At 50.5% G+C, this 16,797-nt stretch overlaps 1 protein-coding gene across 1 annotated transcript in view; it reads left to right on the plus strand.

Annotated features, from left to right (window-relative positions):
• Window positions 1-16,797, plus strand: part of LOC149444167 (kelch-like protein 4) — a 217,033-nt gene that overhangs the window by 170,323 nt on the left and 29,913 nt on the right. The window contains exons 7-8 of the mRNA XM_089654865.1: window positions 733-957; window positions 10,537-10,699. Coding sequence (XP_089510991.1) covers window positions 733-957; window positions 10,537-10,699 — 388 coding nt within the window. The remainder of the gene's footprint in view (window positions 1-732; window positions 958-10,536; window positions 10,700-16,797) is intronic.

Raw genomic sequence — 16,797 nt, forward strand, 5'->3', positions numbered from 1 at the left:
TGTGTCCTTGCCCAAACTCAAAAAAGCCTATGAAAAAGGTACCAGGGACAACTCATGGAGCCCCCTACTGACCCCAGGCCCTCAATAGGGGATCATGGGGTCCCTGTGTCCTTGCCCAAACTCAAAAAAGCCTATGAAAAAGGTACCAGGGGCATCTCATGGGGCCCCCTACTGACCCTGGGCCCTCGGGCAGTGCCCGAGTTTCCAAATGGTCAGTCCACCCCTGCGCCCACCCCTTGTCCCGGCCCTGGTATGATGTAGTCTTCATGGTACCCTTCACTGAACTCTATCATTTGGTGGGAGGTTGGTTTACATTTGACTATACAGTGGATTCGTGGTCCGGTATGGACATGTCAAGGTTTTCCTGGGATAAAAGGAGCCACAGATTCCTCCCACATAATTCTGAAAAAAACAACAACAATATAATTCAGAGGAGATGGCCGGGGACACTGCAGGAGGGACATCGTGGGAGCGCAGGACAAGGTAAGTGCAGAAGGGGTCCCGGAGCAACGCTGCAGTGTATTCCTGAGTGTAGCTCGGGGGGGTTACCGCTTGTGGTGCTGAAACTTTACCCCGAGCTACACTCGGGAATACCGCCAGGGGGGTTAAGCAAAGCACAGGGTGTAGCAATTTGTTCCTACAAGTTCCGATACTCAAGTCCCTGAGGAAGGACACATAAATATTCATGATGTGAAATGGATCTCTGATGCGCCCTCTCCTTTTTTTTTGTAGGTGCCACGACCATTGAGAAGTACGATCTGAGGACAAACAGTTGGGTTCAGATCAGTACCATGAGCGGACGCCGCTTGCAGTTTGGAGTCGCTGTCATTGACAACAAGCTATATGTGGTTGGAGGACGCGATGGCCTGAAAACCTCCAACACCGTGGAGTGCTTCAATCCGGTCACCAAGGTGTGGTCAGTTATGCCGCCAATGTCAACGCATAGGCATGGACTAGGTGAGTAGAAAAAACCTTCTATTTGGGTGGCATTGGTACCCAGGTCAAATAGGGAAGATATATCTCCTGAGTGGGGGTACAGACAGCAATAGAAACCTGATGTCACATAGCTTGGTTGGAGGCCACAGTGATGAGAGGGCTACCTCTGGTCTGATCCAAGAACCCTCGAGTGCGGGGGACAGGGGCACAGGGCACAAAGTAGCACGGGTGCCAGTAATCAGGTAGCAGTAGTCTCTGGACTGTAGTTAGCAGCAGTGCAGTCACACCAGAGGAGGACCATGGATGGTGGTCTGCAGGAATGCACTTGGGAACTGGACCTTGGAAGCTTGTTAGAGAGACTGTGAGGACACTCAGTCACAGGCAGATGAAGCAGCAGACCATGGTTGATACTAGGAAAACAGTAGACCATGAAGCAAACTGGGGTCAGAGTCCAGAAGCACAAGCAGGCTGGGTCAGCAACAGGAGATCAGACAACAAGAGCAGGAGACCAGGAACTGAGGTCATGGCTGCAGCCACCAGAAGTGTGGGTATATCTGACAAGCCAACTTCTGGTTGGAAGATGGAAGCGGTCCAGAGGCTGGACGGCTGCCCAGTCACTTCCAAACCCACCGGTAACGGGTTCCATCAAATCCTGCACAAATCCTAGGCATCTCTCCCGAGCTCCACTTACCCATCTGATGGCCCAGGACCAGTATGGCGGGTGCCGCCGGATAGAGGGAAGGGAGCCAAGCAGACATGCATCTGATCTCCTCCCCTTCTCCTTGCTAACCCACACACAACGTCACTTCTGGGTCCCTCTTTCAATTTTTCTGGCCCTAGTGGCTGGGAAATAATCGATTCATTGGAGGACAGCTAAGACACCAGGGGTCTTTTAGACCCTTAGACCCCCCCCATTAAAGAGAATCTGTCACAAAAAAACATCACATAGGAGACTTCGTGTCCCCATGTGATGAAAAAAAAAAGTGTAATAAAATTTTTTAATGAATTGTAAAAACTTAAAGTTGCACTCAAGCACATAAAGTCCCCTCCCTCCCCCGCCTGGAACTCCTTCCCGGATCGCGCACCGGTCGCCGACCTCATTCACGACTTCCGCAAGGTTCAGTCCTGCCAGCTCCCAGGCCAGCAGCGCGATCCGCCGCCTCCCTGCCGTCCGCGATCGTCGAACTGTGGTCCTTTGGCTTCCCCGAGCCTTCCCGGCCAGGAGGCAGGTCTTTGGCTTCGCGGCCGGTGACCAAGTACCGCCGGTCGGCTTTCCAGCCCAGGCACTGCCCGCGGCCGGCTCCCCACGCCTGGCCTGCGGTTCTTGGCTTCGCGGCCGGTGACCAAGTACCGCCGGTCGGCTTCCCCGCCCAGGCACTACCCGCGGCCGGCTCCCTGTGCCCGACCCGTGGTCCCTGGTTCTCTCGGCCAGCTCTCACGCCCGGCGGTGGGTCTTTGGCTTCGCGGCCGGCAACCAAGTACCGCCGGTCAACTCCCCCCCACAAAAAACTTCACCACCCCCCACATATACACGCATACAGTAAAAGCACAAGCGTTAGGGATGCCTACACATGAAGGTGCTGATTGCGACATACGTGTTACATATCTCCATGCATGTTGGCGTGAGAGCAATAATTATAGCACCACGGCTGCAAAACTGATGACCTGTAGGAGCTTTTGTTAGAACATATATGGCACTGACGTTTGTCGCTTTATCGCAGGTGCACACAATTTTAGGATAGTTGGATATCTATTTACTCAGTGCAACTTTATTGCAGAATTTATTGTGTTTGTTTGCTCTAAAATTAACTTTAGTATATATTTTTACAGAAATTTTGAGTTTCTTAGACCTTTGTATTAATATTGTGTAACATAAAAAACTGGAACTACCGCTATTTTATTCTCTAGGGCAGTGTTTTTCAACCTTTTTTGTGCAAAGGCACACTTTTTTCATGAAAAAAATCACGAGGCACACCACCATTAGAAAATGTTAAAAAATTTTACCTCTGTGCCTATATTGACTATATATAAAGTAATTCTCTTGAATAGGAATCAAACACAAAGAAATTATTTTATAATTACTTTATTATGAAATAATAAAGTATTTTATAATTGGACCCGGGGGCCGGACCAAGAGTAGATGAATGATGTGTATGTGTCATCCATAGTAAGTATAGTAATATTCCCCCATAGTAAGCATAGTAATTAATCCCCCATATAGTAATTCATCCCCCATAGTAATTAATCCCCCATATAGTAATTCATCCCCCATAGTAATTCATCCTCCATATAGTAATTCATCCCCCATAGTAATTCATCCCCCATAGTAATTAATCCCCCATATAGTAATTCATCCCCCATAGTAATTCATCCCCCATAGTAATTAATCCCCCATATAGTAATTCATCCCCCATAGTAATTAATCCCCCATATAGTAATTCATCCCCCATATAGTAATTCATCCCCCATAGTAATTCATCCCCCATATAGTAATTCATCCCCCATAGTGTAATTCATCCCCCATAGTGTAATTCATCCCCCATAGTAATTCATCCCCCATAGTAATTCATCCCCCATATAGTAATTCATCCCCCATATAGTAATTCATCCTCCATATAGTAATTCATCCCCCATAGTAATTCATCCCCCATATAGTAATTCATCCCCCATAGCAATTCATCCCCCGTATAGTATTTCATCCCTCGTATAGTATTTCATCCCCCGTATAGTATTTCATCCCCCGTATAGTATTTCATCCCCCATATAGTATTTCATCCCCCATATAGTATTTCATCCCTCATATAGTATTTCATCCCCCATATAGTAATTCATCCCTCATATAGTATTTCATCCCTCATATAGTATTTCATCCCCCCATATAGTATTTCATCCCTCATATAGTATTTCATCCCCCCATATAGTATTTCATCCCTCATATAGTATTTCATCCCTCATATAGTAATTCATCCCTCATATAGTATTTCATCCCCCCATATAGTAATTCATCCCTCATATAGTATTTCATCCCCCCATATAGTATTTCATCCCCCCATATAGTATTTCATCCCTCATATAGTAATTCATCCCTCATATAGTATTTCATCCCCCCATATAGTATTTCATCCCCCCATATAGTATTTCATCCCCCCATATAGTATTTCATCCCTCATATAGTAATTCATCCCTCATATAGTATTTCATCCCTCATATAGTATTTCATCCCTCATATAGTATTTCATCCCCCATATAGTATTTCATCCCCCCATATAGTATTTCATCCCCTCATATAGTATTTCATCCCTCATATAGTATTTCATCCCCCCATATAGTATTTCATCCCTCATACAGTAATTCATCCCTCATATAGTAATTCATCCCCCATATAGTATTTCATCCCTCATATAGTATTTCATCCCCCCATATAGTATTTCATCCCTCATATAGTAATTCATCCCCCCATATAGTATTTCATCCCCCCATATAGTATTTCATCCCTCATATAGTAATTCATCCCTGATATAGTAATTCATCCCCCATATAGTAATTCATCCCTCATATAGTATTTCATCCCCCACAGTACTATTCCCCCCCCCCCTTCTAGTAAGCCAAGTCCCCCGTGTCAATTCACTTACCTTTTGCGTTCCTCTCGCTGTCTTCCCGCGCCGTTCGGGTCTTCAGGGCGGACTGTGAGAGGAGCCTAGCTCCCCTCCCCTCACGTTCGGCACGCTGCCCCGCCTACACACATCCTGACAGCCACATCCGCAAGCCGGATTAAAAGGTCCGCGCGGACTTTTGGGGCTGCCAACCGAGAGGAGGCAGGGGAGCGGCCGACCGAGAGGAGGGAGGGGAGCAGGCGCCCGGCACACAGAAGAGCCGCATTAGACTGGGTAAAGAGCCGCATGTGGCTCGCGAGCCGCGGCTTGCCGACCACTGAATCATTAGATTCTAATGATTGGTCTATTTGTGAGCCGAAGCCACATGTTACAGATGAAATTGGAATTTTTCCCACGGCACACCAGACAATATCTCACGGCACACTAGTGTGCCGCGGCACAGTGGTTGAAAAACGCTGCTCTAGGGCACGGGTGTCAAACTGGCGGCCCTCCAGCTGTTGCCAAACTACAAGTCCCATGAGGCACTGCAAGACTGACAGTTACAAGCATGACTCCCAAAGGCAGAAGCATGATGGGACTTTCGCAACAGCTGGAGGGCCGTCAGTTTGACACCCCTGATCTAGGGTGTCTGCTTTAAGAAAATATAGTTGGGTCCATACATATTCGGACACAGGCACAATTTTAGATTTTTTTTCAGGTATTTACCAAAACATATTCAAGCTATAGTTCTATAATGGATATGGGCTGAAAGTGCGCACTCTCAGGTGTAATTGGAGGGTATGTACATCCAAATTGGAGGAAGGGTTTAGGAATTACAGCTCTTAAGAGTAGCCATCCCCTCCTTTTTCAAAAGTAATTGGACAATTGAATCAAAAGCTGTTTCATGGCCAGGTGTGGGCTACTCCTTCGTTATTTCTTCATCAATTAAGCAGGTAAACGGTCTGGAGTTGATTCTAAGTGCAGTATCTGCATTTGGAATCTATTGCTGTGAACCTCCATCATGCATTCAAAGGAGCTGTCCATGCAAGTGACACCGGCCATTGTAAGGCTTCAAAAACAAAACAAATCCATCAGAGAGATCGCAGCAACATTAGGAGCTGCCAAATCAACAGTTTGGTCCAATCTGAGGAAAGAAGAACGCACTGGTGAGCTCAGCAACATAATAAGGCATGGAGGTCCATGGGAGACAACAGTGGTGGATGATCGCAGGATCCTCTCTATGGTAAAGAAAAACCCATTCACAACATCCAGACAAGTGAAGGACACTCTCCAGGAGGAGGGCGTATGATTGTCATAGTCTGCAATCAAGAGAAGACTTCACAAGAGCAAATACAGAGGGTTCACCACAAGGTGCAAATACAGAGGGTTCTCCACAAGGTGCAAATACAGAGGGGTCACCACAAGGTGCAAATACAGAGGGGTCACCACAAGGTGCAAATACAGAGGGGTCACCACAAGGTGCAAATACAGAGGGGGTCACCACAAGGTGCAAATACAGAGGGGTCACCACAAGGTGCAAATACAGAGGGTTCACCACAAGGTGCAAATACAGGGGGATCACCACAAGGGGCAAATACAGAGGGGTCACCACAAGGTGCAAATACAGAGAGTTCACCACAAGGTGCAAATACAGGGGGATCACCACAAGGGGCAAATACAGAGGGATCACCACAAGGTGCAGATACAGAGGGTTCCCCACAAGGTGCAAATACAGAGGGTTCACCACAAGGTGCAAACCTTTCATAAGCCTGAAGAATAGAAAAGCCAGATTAGACTTTGCCAAAAAACATCTAAAAAAGCCTGACCAGTTCTGGAAAAGTATTCTTTGGACGGAAGAAACTAAAATGAATCTGTACCAGCATGGCAGGAAGAAAAAGGTGTGGAGAAGGCTTGGAACAGCTCATGATCCAAAGCACACAACGTCATCTGTAAAACATGGTGGAGGCTCTGTGATGGCATGGGCGGAGGCAGTGTGATGGCATGGGCGGAGGCGGTGTGATGGCATGGGCGGAGGCTGTGTGATGGCATGGGCGGAGGCGGTGTGATGGCATGGACGGAGGCTGTGTGATGGCATGGGCGGAGGCGGTGTGATGGCATGGACGGAGGCTGTGTGATGGCATGGGCGGAGGCGGTGTGATGGCATGGGCGGAGGCTGTGTGATGGCATGGGCGGAGGCTGTGTGATGGCATGGGCGGAGGCGGTGTGATGGCATGGGCGGAGGCTGTGTGATGGCATGGGCGGAGGCTGTGTGATGGCATGGGCGGAGGCTGTGTGATGGCATGGGCGGAGGCGGTGTGATGGCATCGGCGGAGGCGGTGTGATGGCATGGGCGGAGGCGGTGTGATGGCATGGGCGGAGGCTGTGTGATGGCATGGGCGGAGGCTGTGTGATGGCATGGGCGGAGGCGGTGTGATGGCATGGGCGGAGGCTGTGTGATGGCATGGGCGGAGGCGGTGCGATGGCATGGGCGGAGGCGGTGCGATGGCATGGGCGGAGGCGGTGCGATGGCATGGGCGGAGGCGGTGCGATGGCATGGGCGGAGGAGGTGCGATGGCATGGGCGGAGGCGGTGCGATGGCATGGGCGGAGGCGGTGCGATGGCATGGGCGGAGGCTGTGCGATGGCATGGGCGGAGGCGGTGTGATGGCATGGGCGGAGGCGGTGTGATGGCATGGGCGGAGGCTGTGTGATGGCATGGGCGGAGGCTGTGTGATGGCATGGGCGGAGGCAGTGTGATGGCATGGGCGGAGGCAGGGTGATGGCATGGGCGGAGGCAGTGTGATGACATGGGCGGAGGCAGGGTGATGGCATGGGCATGCATGGCTTCCAGTGGCACTGGATCATTGGTGGTTATTGATGATGTGACAGAAGACAGAAGCAGCCGGATGAATTCTGCCGTGTTTACAGATATACTGTCAGCCCAGATTCAGCCAAATGCAGCAAAGGTGATTGGACGGCGCTTCACAGTACAGATGGACAATGATCCAAAACACACTGCAAAAGCAACACAAGAGCTTTTAAAGGAAAAGAAGTGGAATATTCTGCAATGACCGAGTCAATCACCTGATCTCAACCCAATTGAGCATGCATTTCACTTGCTGAAGGGAAAACTAAAAGCAGAAAGACCCAGAAACAAAGAACAACTGAAGACGGCTGCAGTTAGAGCCTGGAAATACATCAGAAAGGAGGAAACCCAGTCTTTGGTCATGTCCATGGGTTCCAGAATTCAGGCAGTCATTGCCAGTAATGGATTCTCAAAAAAATATTACAATTGAACATTTGATTTATGATTATATTCATTTGTCCAATTACATTTGAGCCCCTGAAAATGGAGGGACTGCATATAAAAATGGTCGCAGTTCCTAAAATTTGTACTTGATATTTATGTTCAACCCCTTGAATTAAAGCTGAAAGTCTGCACTTCAAATTCATTCAGATTGTTTCCTTTTAATTTATTCTGGTGACATACAGAGCCAAAAGTATGAAAATTGTGTCCAAATATATATGGACCTAACTGTATGTCATGTTTGGGGGTTTTAGGGACAATTTATTTTGTTAAATGTATAAAAATAACCTGCAAAGAAGGGTTAAAGCCCACTTAAAGGACCATCTGGGGGTGGTCAACATGCTAATACTTCTATGAGATTTAACCAATTCAAGTCCGGACACTTTCCCCCCCTTCCAGTCCGGACACTTTCACCCCCTTCCAGTCCGGACACTTTCACCCCCTTCCAGTCCAGACACTTTCCCCCCCTTCCAGTCGGGACACTTTCCCCCCCTTCCAGTCCAGACACTTTCCCCCCCCTTCCAGTCCGGACACTTTCACCCCCTTCCAGTCGGGACGCTTTCCCCCCCATTCCAGTCCAGACACTTTCCCCCCCTTCCAGTCCAGACACTTTCCCCCCCCTTCCAGTCCGGACACTTTCACCCCCTTCCAGTCGGGACGCTTTCCCCCCCCCTTCCAGTCCGGACACTTTCCCCCCTTCCAGTCCGGACACTTTCCCCCCCTTCCAGTCCAGACACTTTCCCCCCCTTCCAGTCCGGACACTTTCCCCCCCTTCCAGTCCGGACACTTTCCCCCCCTTCCAGTCGGGACGCTTTCCCTCCCTTCCAGTCCGGACACTTTCACTCCCTCCCAGTCCAGACACTTTCACTTTTTTTTGCTATATAAATGAAAAAGTCCAGAAATTTTGGAAAAAGAAGTGTTTTTTTCTTTTTTGCATTTTTCTTTTATTTTTTTTATATTATTATTTATGGGGTTGTTTTTAACATACTGTCACCCTAGCAGTACAGTGTCACCATGGTGACACTGTACTACTTGTGGGGGGTGATGAAGATTTTTTTTTTTACACTGATTGCTTTTACACCCATAAAGGCTGTAAAAGCAATTATTTCTCCTTCTCTCTGGCTGCATTCTTGCAGCCATTGAAAAATACTGTGAGAGCTGTGATTGGTCACAGCTTGTCACATGGTACAAGGCTGTTGTGAATGGCCCTGTACCATGTGACCTCTGTGATCATTCACAGATTTCACACGTAGTAAGCAATGACGTCAGAAGGGACATCTTGCTTACTACTATTCATGTAGTAGCCAGTCAGTGATCACATGATCGGGATCTCACACAGAGGTCTCGTACAGCGATCGGTGTTCCGCTGTGTCTGGAGGACACAGTGGGCACCTGATTGTGATGCTGCGCACTCCCAGGGAGCGCGCACAGGCTGTACAGGCCCTGTACCATGTGACCTCTGTGATTATTCACAGATTTCACACGTAGTAAGCAATGATGTCAGAAGTGACATCTTGCTTACTACTATTCATGTGATCACTGATTGGCCAATCAGTGATCACATGATCAGGATCTCACACAGATGTACCGTACAGCGATCAGTGTTTCGCTGTGTCTGGAGGACACAGTGGGCACCGGATCCCAGGGAGCGCACAGTCCAAATTTGCGGGCGCCATTTATGAACGGCAACCCGCCCCTGCACTGCTCCCGTCCGGCCGTTTATATACATGGGCTGGATGGGAAGTGGTTAAGTGATTGGGTTTACATCTACTTCAAACCCCCACAATTCCAAGAACTGAGTCAGGAACAGGGGCAGACTGACAACTCATGAGACCCCCGGGCAATAGGGGATCATGGGGCCCCTGTGTCCTCGCCCACACTCAAACCACACCCAAAAAAGCCTACAAAAAGGTACCACGGGCATCTCATGGGGCCCCCTACTGACCCCGGGCCCTCGGGGAGTGCCCGAGTGCTCGAATGGTCAGTCCGCCCCTGGTGGGTAGAGCTCACCAGTGGAGTCTCCAAGAAATGTGCAAAGCAAGTCGGTGACTCGGGTGTCCGGACTCCACTGTTATCTAAGACTTCATTTCTGGGTTGACCTACCCTTGAAACAGACTTTTCTCTTGTTAGGGCCCCACTTTCCCCATCACCAAGTCACTTTTTTACAAGCACAGCTTTTGAAGTTAGCAAAGCGTCAATCTGTTGTCCCCAGGATGGACACATTGGCCTCAGAATCGCTCGGTCAGCACATTGTAGGCCATTTTGCAGTTCGCAGGGACAGGAAATCTCCGGTTCACGCACGGTGAAGGGCAGACTTAATCCGTCAACAAGCAGCGTGGGTTTCCTCTGTCAGAGACTAATTAGGAAAAGTTTATAAATAATACATCGGCTATAGATCTTTAGAGAACTTAAATACATTTTAGTGCGACACAGGAAGCGGGCCGCGTACACACAGCCGCCCACTCCCGGCCTCAAACTCCTAAATTAATAATGTTTATTCCACAAGGAGATGATTAAATGCACAGCGTTCCGTGCGTCTGCCGAGAAATAATCACTTTCATTTACACTTGTTTAATTAGCCTTGATTAGATCAGCTATTCGTGTGATTTATGGGTCTTGTATGGAATGTCTGAGCTCTCAGGTTGCCGATACAAGAGTAGATGAAACGTTCATCTGTCAATTCTTCTCAACTGATTTGCAGGAGTGGCGGTACTGGAAGGTCCCATGTACGCCGTGGGCGGCCACGATGGATGGAGCTACCTAAATACAGTGGAGCGTTGGGACCCTCAAGCACGACAATGGAATTATGTCGCCAGCATGACGACCCCCAGAAGCACGGTTGGAGTGGCAGCTTTGAATAGCAAGTGAGTAGTACGTAGGGCAGGTCCACTGTAGATGTTTCTCAATACTGGAACAGTGCTGGTGTAGTCAATGGAGGTTCACGAGGGCCCAGAGACTGGGCGTGCTGGAAGGTCCAATGTATGCTGTGGGTGGCCATGATGGATGGAGCTACCTAAATACGGTGGAGCGTTGGGACCCTCAAGCACGACAGTGGGACCCCCAGAAGCACGGTTGGAGTGGCAGCTTTGAATAGTAAGTGAGTAGTATGTAGGGCAGGTCAACTGTAGATGTTTCTCAATACTGGAACAGTGCTGGTGTAGTCAGTGGAGGTTCACATGGGCCCAGAGACTGGGCGTGCTGGAAGGTCCAATGTACGCTGTGGGTGGCCATGATGGATGGAGCTACCTAAATACGGTGGAGCATTGGGACCCTCAAGCACGACAGTGGGACCCCCAGAAGCACGGATGGAGTGGCAGCTTTGAATAGCAAGTGAGTGGTACGTAGGGCAGGTCCACTGTAGATGTTTCTCAATACTGGAACTGTGCTGGTGTAGTCAGTGGAGGTTCACGAGGGCCCAGAGACTGGGCGTGCTGGAAGGTCCAATGTACGTCGTGGGTGGCCATCATGGATGGAGCTACCTAAATACGGTGGAGCGTTGGGACCCTTAAGCATGACAGTGGAATTATGTCGCCAGCATGACGACCCCCAGAAGCACGGTTGGAGTGGCTGCTTTGAATAGCAAGTGAGTAGTACGTAGGGCAGGTCCACTGTAGATGTTTCTCAGTACCGGAACAGTGCTGGTGTAGTCAATGGAGGTTCACGTGGGCCCAGAGACTGGGCGTGCTGGAAGGTCCCATGTACGCCGTGTGTGGCCATGATGAATGGATCTACCTAAATACGGTGGCGCGTTGGGACCCTCAAGCACGACAGTGGAATTATGTCACCAGCATGACAACCCCCAGAAGCACGGTTGGAGTGGCAGCTTTGAATAGCAAGTGAGTAGTACGTAGGGCAGGTCCACTATAGATGTTTCTCAATACTGGAATAGTGCTGGTGTAGTTAGTGGAGGTTCACATGGGCCCAGAGACCAGGCATGCTGGAAGGTCCAATGTACGCTGTGGGTGGCCATGATGGATGGAGCTACCTAAATACGGTGGAGCGTTGGGACCCTCAAGCATGACAGTGGGACCCCCAGAAGCACGGTTGGAGTGGCAGCTTTGAATAGCAAGTGAGTGGTACGTAGGGCAGGTCCACTGTAGATGTTTCTCAATACTGGAACAGTGCTGGTGTAGTCAGTGGAGGTTCACGAGGGCCCAGAGACTGGGCGTGCTGGAAGGTCCAATGTACGTTGTGGGTGGCCATGATGGATGGAGCTACCTAAATACAGTGGAGCATTGGGACCCTCAAGCACGACAGTGGGACCCCCAGAAGCACGGTTGGAGTGGCAGCTTTGAATAGCAAGTGAGTAGTACGTAGGGCAGGTCCACTGTAGATGTTTCTCAATACTGGAACAGTGCTGGTGTAGTCAGTGGAGGTTCACATGGGCCCAGAGACCAGGCATGCTGGAAGGTCCAATGTACGCCGTGGGTGGCCACGATGGATGGAGCTACCTAAATACGGTCGAGTGTTGGGACCCTCAAGCACGACAGTGGGACCACCAGCAGCACGGTTGGAGTGGCAGCTTTGAATAGCAAGTGAGTAGTTCGTAGGGCAGGTCCACTATAGATGTTTCTCAATACTGGAACAGTGCTGGTGTAGTCAGTGGAGGTTCACATGGGCCCAGAGACCGGGCATGCTGGAAGGTCCAATGTATGCCGTGGGTGGCCACGATGGATGGAGCTACCTAAATACGGTGGAGCATTGGGACCCTCAAGCACGACAGTGGAATTATGTCTCCAGCATGATGACCCCTAGAAGCACGGTTGGAGTGGTCCCTTTTTGTTCCATTACAGAGGCTGCTTTCTACTCTGGGGTGTCTGCCCAACGTGATCCTGAGGATAGCATTATGGGACTATTTGCTCAAGCTGGACTTTTATGGACTTGTGCTGCAAGCCCCTTATCTGCCTGTGTCTGTAGAGGCTGGTGCTGCCCATGTGGAGCTCATACTACCTCCCCGCATATCCAAATCCAAAGAGACTGACTGCACTCAGTTGATGTCAGCATAAAAAAACTTTAATGTTCTGGACAAAGAACACAAAGGATCCACTCAATGAGTGGAAGGTCTATGAGCAGATCCTTTGTGATCGTTGTCTGGAACAGGGGTCTTAAAACAAAGGACCAGTTTACTGTCCTTCAAACTTAAGGGGGGCCAGGCTGTAGCCAATGGGAGGTTAAAAGGTTCCAACGTTGTTAGGATAAAACAATGCCTCATCTTTGGTGTCAGTGGGAGAAACAGCACCCTATTTTTGCATGGGGGGCTATTGTTGCTTGGGGGGGTCAGTTTTTGCTGGGAGGGGGTCTCCTGTTAAGGGAGAGGTCTATGGTTGCCGGCTGCTGGATGGCATATGGATGCTGGCTGCTGGGAGATCTGTTGCTGCTGGGGGGGGTCTATAATTACTGGGGTGATATTTTGTTGTGGGTGGCCCATTATTGCTAGGGGGATCTATTGTGTGGGGGTCAATTGTTGCTAGGAGGATCTAATGTGTGGGGGTCAATTGTTGCTAGGGAGATCTATTGTGTGGGGGTCAATTGTTGCTAGGGGGATCTATTGTGTGGGGGTCGTTTGTTGCGGGGGGGGTCTATGTGTGGGGGTCAATTGTTGCTGGGGTGGGATCTATTGTGTGCGGTTCAATTGTTGCTGGGGGATCTATTGTGTGGGGGTCAATTGTTGCTGGGGTGGGATCTATTGTGTGCGGGTCAATTGTTGCTGGCTGTACTGTATTTTACTGCTTTTCTTGTTCTCATTAACACATTACATACAAATGACCACAAAACACCATGAAGATTTCTGCAGAATCCAGCAGCCCGCACATCGTGGGACATTCTTTGTTACAGGTAATGCAGGCCACAGACGGGTTGAACATCGGCCGATTTAGGAAAAAAAAATGAAAAATCGGATGTTCGATTGGCGGACCTTACCACCAACATTAAAAAAATCGCCCGATTTTCGACCCCTCTATGACCGGCATTAGACAGAGACAGGGGAGCGCACCATACAATGTGACGGGGGAGCACACCATACAATGTGACGGGGGAGCACACCATACAATGTGACAGGGGAGCACACCATACAATGTGACGGGGGAGCGCACCATACAATGTGACGGGGGAGCGCACCATACAATGTGACAGGGGAGCGCACCATACAATGTGACGGGGGAGCGCACCATACAATGTGACAGGGGAGCACACCATACAATGTGACGGGGGAGCGCACCAAACAATGTGACAGGGGAGCGCACCATATAATGTGACGGGGGAGCGCACCATACAATGTGACGGGGGAGCGCACCATACAATGTGACGGGGGAGCGCACCATATAATGTGACGGGGGAGCGCACCATACAATGTGACAGGGGAGCACACAATACAATGTGACGGGGGCGCGCACCATACAATGTGACGGGGGAGCACACCATACAATGTGACGGGGGAGCACACCATACAATGTGACGGGGGAGCGCACCATACAATGTGACGGGGGAGCGCACCATATAATGTGACGGGGGAGCGCACCATACAATGTGACAGGGGAGCACACAATACAATGTGACGGGGGCGCGCACCATACAATGTGACGGGGGAGCACCATACAATGTGACGGGGGAGCACACCATACAATGTGACGGGGGAGCGCACCATACAATGTGACGGGGGAGCGCACCATACAATGTGACGGGGGAGCGCACCATACAATGTGACGGGGGAGCGCACCATACAATGTGACGGGGGCGCGCTCCATACAATGTGACGGGGGAGCGCACCATACAATGTGACGGGGGAGCGCACCATACAATGTGACGGGGGGAGCGCACCGTACAATGTGACGGGGGAGCACACCGTACAATGTGACGGGGGAGCGCACCATACAATGTGACGGGGGAGCGCACCATACAATGTGACGGGGGAGCGCACCATACAATGTGACGGGGGAGCGCACCATACAATGTGACAGGGGAGCGCACCATACAATGTGACGGGGGAGCGCACCATACAATGTGATGGGGGAGCGCACCATACAATGTGACGGTGGGGGCACACCATACAATGTGACGGGGGAGCGCACCATACAATGTGACGGGGGAGCGCACCGTACAATGTGACAGGGGAACGCTCCATACAATGTGACGGGGGAGCGCACCATACAATGTGACGGGGGAGCGCACCATACAATGTGACGGGGGAGCGCACCGTACAATGTGACGGTGGAGCGCACCGTACAATGTGACAGCAATACAAATACATGATTTGGATTACAATGTTTTTATTTGGATACATTTGTTGCAACCGCAAGACTTTCAAATAAAATATAATAGCGGACTGGACTTCCAGTTCATAGGAAAGATTCAGGGGTCTCCCATTCCTATCATCCATTCACTTTAGCAGGGTCAATTGTTGCTGGGGGATCTATTGTGTGGGGGTCAATTGTTGCTGGGGGATCTATTGTGTGGGGGTCAATTGTTGCTGGGGGATCTATTGTGTGGGGGTCAATTGTTGCTGGCTGTACTGTATTTTACTGCTTTTCTTGTTCTCATTAACAAATTACATACAAATGACCACAAAACACCATGAAGATTTCTGCAGAATCCAGCAGCCCGCACATCGTGGGACATTCTTTGTTACAGGTAATGCAGGCCATAGACGGGTTGAACATCGGCCGATTTAGAAAAAAAAAAAGAAAAATCGGATGTTCGATTGGCGGACCTTACCACCAACATTAAAAAAATCGCCCGATTTTCGACCCCTCTATGACCGGCATTAGACAGAGACAGGGGAGCGCACCATACAATGTGACGGGGGAGCGTACCATACAATGTGACGGGGGAGCGCACCATACAATGTGACAGGGGAGCGCACCATACAATGTGACGGGGGAGCGCACCATCCAATGTGACGGGGGCGCGCACCATACAATGTGACGGGGGAGCGCACCATCCAATGTGACGGGGGAGCGCACCATACAATGTGACGGGGGAGCGCACCATATAATGTGACGGGGAGCGCACCATACAATGTGACAGGGGAGCACACAATACAATGTGACGGGGGCGCGCACCATACAATGTGACGGGGGAGCACACCATACAATGTGACGGGGGAGCGCACCATACAATGTGACGGTGGGGGCACACCATACAATGTGACGGGGGAGCACACCATACAATGTGACGGGGGAGCACACCATACAATGTGACGGGGGAGCACACCATACAATGTGACGGGGGAGCACACCATACAATGTGACGGTGGGGGCACACCATACAATGTGACGCGGGAGCGCACCATACAATGTGACGGGGGAGCGCACCATATAATGTGACGGGGAGCGCACCATACAATGTGACGGGGGAGCGTACCATACAATGTGACGGGGGAGCGCACCATACAATGTGACAGGGGAGCGCACCATCCAATGTGACGGGGGAGCGCACCATCCAATGTGACGGGGGCGCGCACCATACAATGTGACGGGGGAGCGCACCATCCAATGTGACGGGGGAGCGCACCATACAATGTGACGGGGGAGCGCACCATATAATGTGACGGGGAGCGCACCATACAATGTGACAGGGGAGCACACAATACAATGTGACGGGGGCGCGCACCATACAATGTGACGGGGGAGCACACCATACAATGTGACGGGGGAGCGCACCATACAATGTGACGGTGGGGGCACACCATACAATGTGACGGGGGAGCACACCATACAATGTGACGGGGGAGCACACCATACAATGTGACGGGGGAGCACACCATACAATGTGACGGGGGAGCACACCATACAATGTGACGGTGGGGGCACACCATACAATGTGACGCGGGAGCGCACCATACAATGTGACGGGGGAGCGCACCATATAATGTGACGGGGGAGCGCACCATACAATGTGATGGGAGAGCACCATACAATGTGACGGGGGAGCGCACCATATAATGTGACGGGGGAGCGCACCATAC

The sequence above is a fragment of the Staurois parvus genome, unplaced genomic scaffold (genome assembly GCF_062004578.1).
Source record: "Staurois parvus isolate SC_StPar_1 unplaced genomic scaffold, SC_StPar_1.0 ptg000812l, whole genome shotgun sequence".
Lineage (NCBI taxonomy): Eukaryota > Metazoa > Chordata > Amphibia > Anura > Ranidae > Staurois > Staurois parvus.